The 3,300-nt window shown below is 33.8% G+C and overlaps 1 protein-coding gene across 1 annotated transcript in view; it reads right to left on the reverse strand.

Moving 5' to 3' along the window:
* Window positions 1-585: 585 nt before the first annotated feature.
* Window positions 586-3,300, reverse strand: part of LOC102756170 (ovostatin homolog 2-like) — a 33,539-nt gene continuing 30,824 nt past the window's right edge. The window contains exons 28-32 of the mRNA XM_015571174.1: window positions 3,170-3,297; window positions 3,121-3,137; window positions 2,546-2,673; window positions 1,130-1,220; window positions 586-663 (exon numbers count right to left, since the gene is read on the reverse strand). Coding sequence (XP_015426660.1) covers window positions 586-663; window positions 1,130-1,220; window positions 2,546-2,673; window positions 3,121-3,137; window positions 3,170-3,297 — 442 coding nt within the window. The remainder of the gene's footprint in view (window positions 664-1,129; window positions 1,221-2,545; window positions 2,674-3,120; window positions 3,138-3,169; window positions 3,298-3,300) is intronic.

Raw genomic sequence — 3,300 nt, forward strand, 5'->3', positions numbered from 1 at the left:
CAGAGTAGATTCGGAAACAAAATCACTGAGAAAATATTTCCAAGAGTTCATGATCTACCCAATTAAATAGATCCAGAGTATTAATATCTTATATAATTTTATGTAATAACTTAATCTTAAATAATTAGGTAACATTAAGTTGTATATAAATTTAAGTTCCACTGCTTATATTGAGGTGCACGAGAAATTTAGTTGAAAGCAATAATGTAGGCACTCATGTGAATGGTAATAATATACACATAGAAAGAATGATTCTAGAACTCATGCCACCTTCACTGGCGTTCAAGTCAAAACTATAAAAGAATTATACATCTACTCTGTGACCAGACTATGTTAGATGCCATGAGGAGTGAAAAACAGGGAAATGATGTTTCTAAACTTGAGAATTACCTAGTCAGGCAGTCAAGACACATGAAATAACATTAGCGTTAACAGGGTTAAGATGAGCACTGGGATAGAAGACCACTGATAATCTTTAATGTCCCGTATTTTTTGAGAAACCCTGTCATGTATATCTACAAGAAATAGACTCATCCAATTACACTCAGAAGAAAAAAAAGAACAAACCATGGGAAAAATTATTGCTCAACTTACGTTTTCCAAGTAGAAAAGAACATGGTTATTCTTGACTTCAGTCTTCATCACTTGGCCATTTTTTTCAAGCTTTGAAGAAATTGTCAGGGAAGGATGGGGAATAAATATTAAAGAGTATTATTCTGGAATTGAATACTTTATAATTCTTATTTAACCAATTGTCAGGAACCCATATTATGGAATGTTCTCTTGTGCCATTATGTTTGCATAAGCATAGCAGAATTAAAGTAAGAAATAGATTATAAACTATGAAAAATAATGTCTGTTAATTGCTATAAGTTAATAACACCACCCCTCCACGGTTAAGCATAGCTGAATTAAAGTAAGAAATAGATTATAAGCTATGAAAAATAAAGTCTGTTAATTGCTAGAAGTTAATAACACCCCCCCTCCACTGTTACAACAAAAATGAAAATGTGAACTATGAATAAATTTGTTTAAATGAAGAATTCCACAGCTTGGTTTCGCTAACCAGTTATTTCTCCTATACACTATTGCTTTTCCTGTGCTGAAAGATTGGACTTCTGTTATTTACCTCCTCAGTGCATGACATGACTGGAGTAAATCCTGAGAGCATTTTTACATCAACAAGGGCCATTTTGGAGATATTGCGCATTCCTATGTATCTGAAATTTAAAACAAAGCGCATTGTAGACATCAGTTTAGAAAAGTGTTGTGGGTACAAACATACTAATTAGCCATAGGTCTGGAGGAAAGGTACAGCTGAAGAAAAAAAACACCTGATAAAAGTCATTCTTTTTATTTATTTAATTTTTAAAAATATGTCTTTACTAATTTTAGAGAGAGAGGGGAAGAGAGAGGGATAGAGAGATAGAAACATCAATGAGAAAAACATCAATCGGCTGCCTCCTGCATGTCCCTACTGGGGATCTAGTTTGCAACCCAGGAATGTGCCCCAAGTGGGAATTGAACTGGTGACCTATTGGTTCATGAGTCAATACTCAACCACTGAGCCACATCAGCTGGGCCAGAAAGTCACTCCTAAACTCCTTAGAATAGGCATAACTAGAATGATAATGGATGAGACGAGACAAAGCAACATCAGTTGGAGTAAATAATGAATTATTTGAAACTAGAATCTAACCAAACCCTGTTTTTAAGATTACCTGAAGTCTCAAAGACAGAACTTATAAACAACGCTTGTAAATTGATATTATATATGCTGATAGTAGCCTTAGATTTGGACAAAACTTAAAGAAAATCTTTGTTTAGAAAGTGAGATACTGGTAGAATCATAGACATGTCCCTAAGAGATCTAGGCTGTGTTCTTAACACTGTAGAGGGTTGTTGGGACATGAAGTTAAGAGTCTTACAATGTATTTTGTTCTTATTTTAGCTCTGGTGTTCATGACATTATCATTTGGAAATCCTAAGAAAATCCTTCAAACTAATTTTTCCCAGTGTTTCTTCATATATTAACTAAGGTTAAAACTCTTTGGTGTCTACATTTTACATTTTAAGATACTTATTTTGCTTTCCTACTCTGAAAAATCTGAAATTTTACTCTGTAAGTTATTAAATAGCCTTTGTAGGTTTTGTCCTCTAGGTCTCCCTGTGCTTGTTTTTAGGTGGAAAAGTGGTATCTCTATTCTCCAAAACTGACAGCTTTTCCATACAAAAAAAGAAGGAAGCATTGTTGCAGTATTAGTGTGTCAGAAGCTTGCAGATTTTACTTGCACACAATATAAATTATATATGCATAATGCTAGCTCTGATTTAGTTTAAAATGTACTAAATTGTGGTGTCTAGACAGAAAGCTATAAAGTGACTATGCTATAGAAATTATGCACCAACAAGTAAAATCATCATTGGTTACTATCGTTCATATTTTGTTATTTTGCTACTCTCATATATATGGCAACTGTGAGAAGCTGGGTTCCAGGACACAGAGACTACTAACCTGGGAGTTGATATTAAAATGGACACTTACTTGACGGTTACTGTCAGCTCAAAATTACTACTCTGGAGTCTATCTGAACAGTTTTTCTTTAGCATTTCCAAGGAAAGGAAAAATCCAGATTCCTTCTCAGATGGTAGCACATTATATCTAAGGGTAGCCTAGGAAAGATAACAAATCATTAAAAAAAATCCATCCACTTTTTCTGTAGTAAAACCTGAAGGACTTATTATTTCTCTTATTTACATGAGTAATGTACTTTATTTTATATCTCTACTTATCAGGAAATAAGGCTAAATGTATTTGTTTAGTTTTCAGAATACACATGAATCTTTAACAACATAATTTAATAAAAACATCAGAATAATTTTAAACGGTGACATTCCTCAAGAAACTTCCCAGTTGCCCAGTTATCTTTAAGATTAAATACCTCCTCATAAAATAATTTGCATTTTCAGCTACTGAGTAGAGCATATCAATGAGAGAATGAGTAGAAATAATGATGGAATTATGTAAAACGGTAAAATAGCACCTCATATATAACTGAACTGATAGCCTGACCTTTTTACTGGCAACATTCTTCTCCCTCTCAGGTAGACTTCCATTACCTGAATAAATACAAAACCTTGCCCTTCCACATCTAATAAATACAACCTTGTCCTTCCACATCTACTGTGTATTTTCCATATGCTTTTGTTAGTTCTGAACGTTGGACCAGTAAGCGGTTGTCATCGTCAACCTGGAAAGTCTCACTGGATTCTTCGTTGCTAACGGTGACATTGTGTTTT

The sequence above is a fragment of the Myotis davidii genome, unplaced genomic scaffold, assembly GCF_000327345.1.
Source record: "Myotis davidii unplaced genomic scaffold, ASM32734v1 scaffold188, whole genome shotgun sequence".
NCBI classification, from domain to species: Eukaryota; Metazoa; Chordata; class Mammalia; order Chiroptera; family Vespertilionidae; genus Myotis; species Myotis davidii.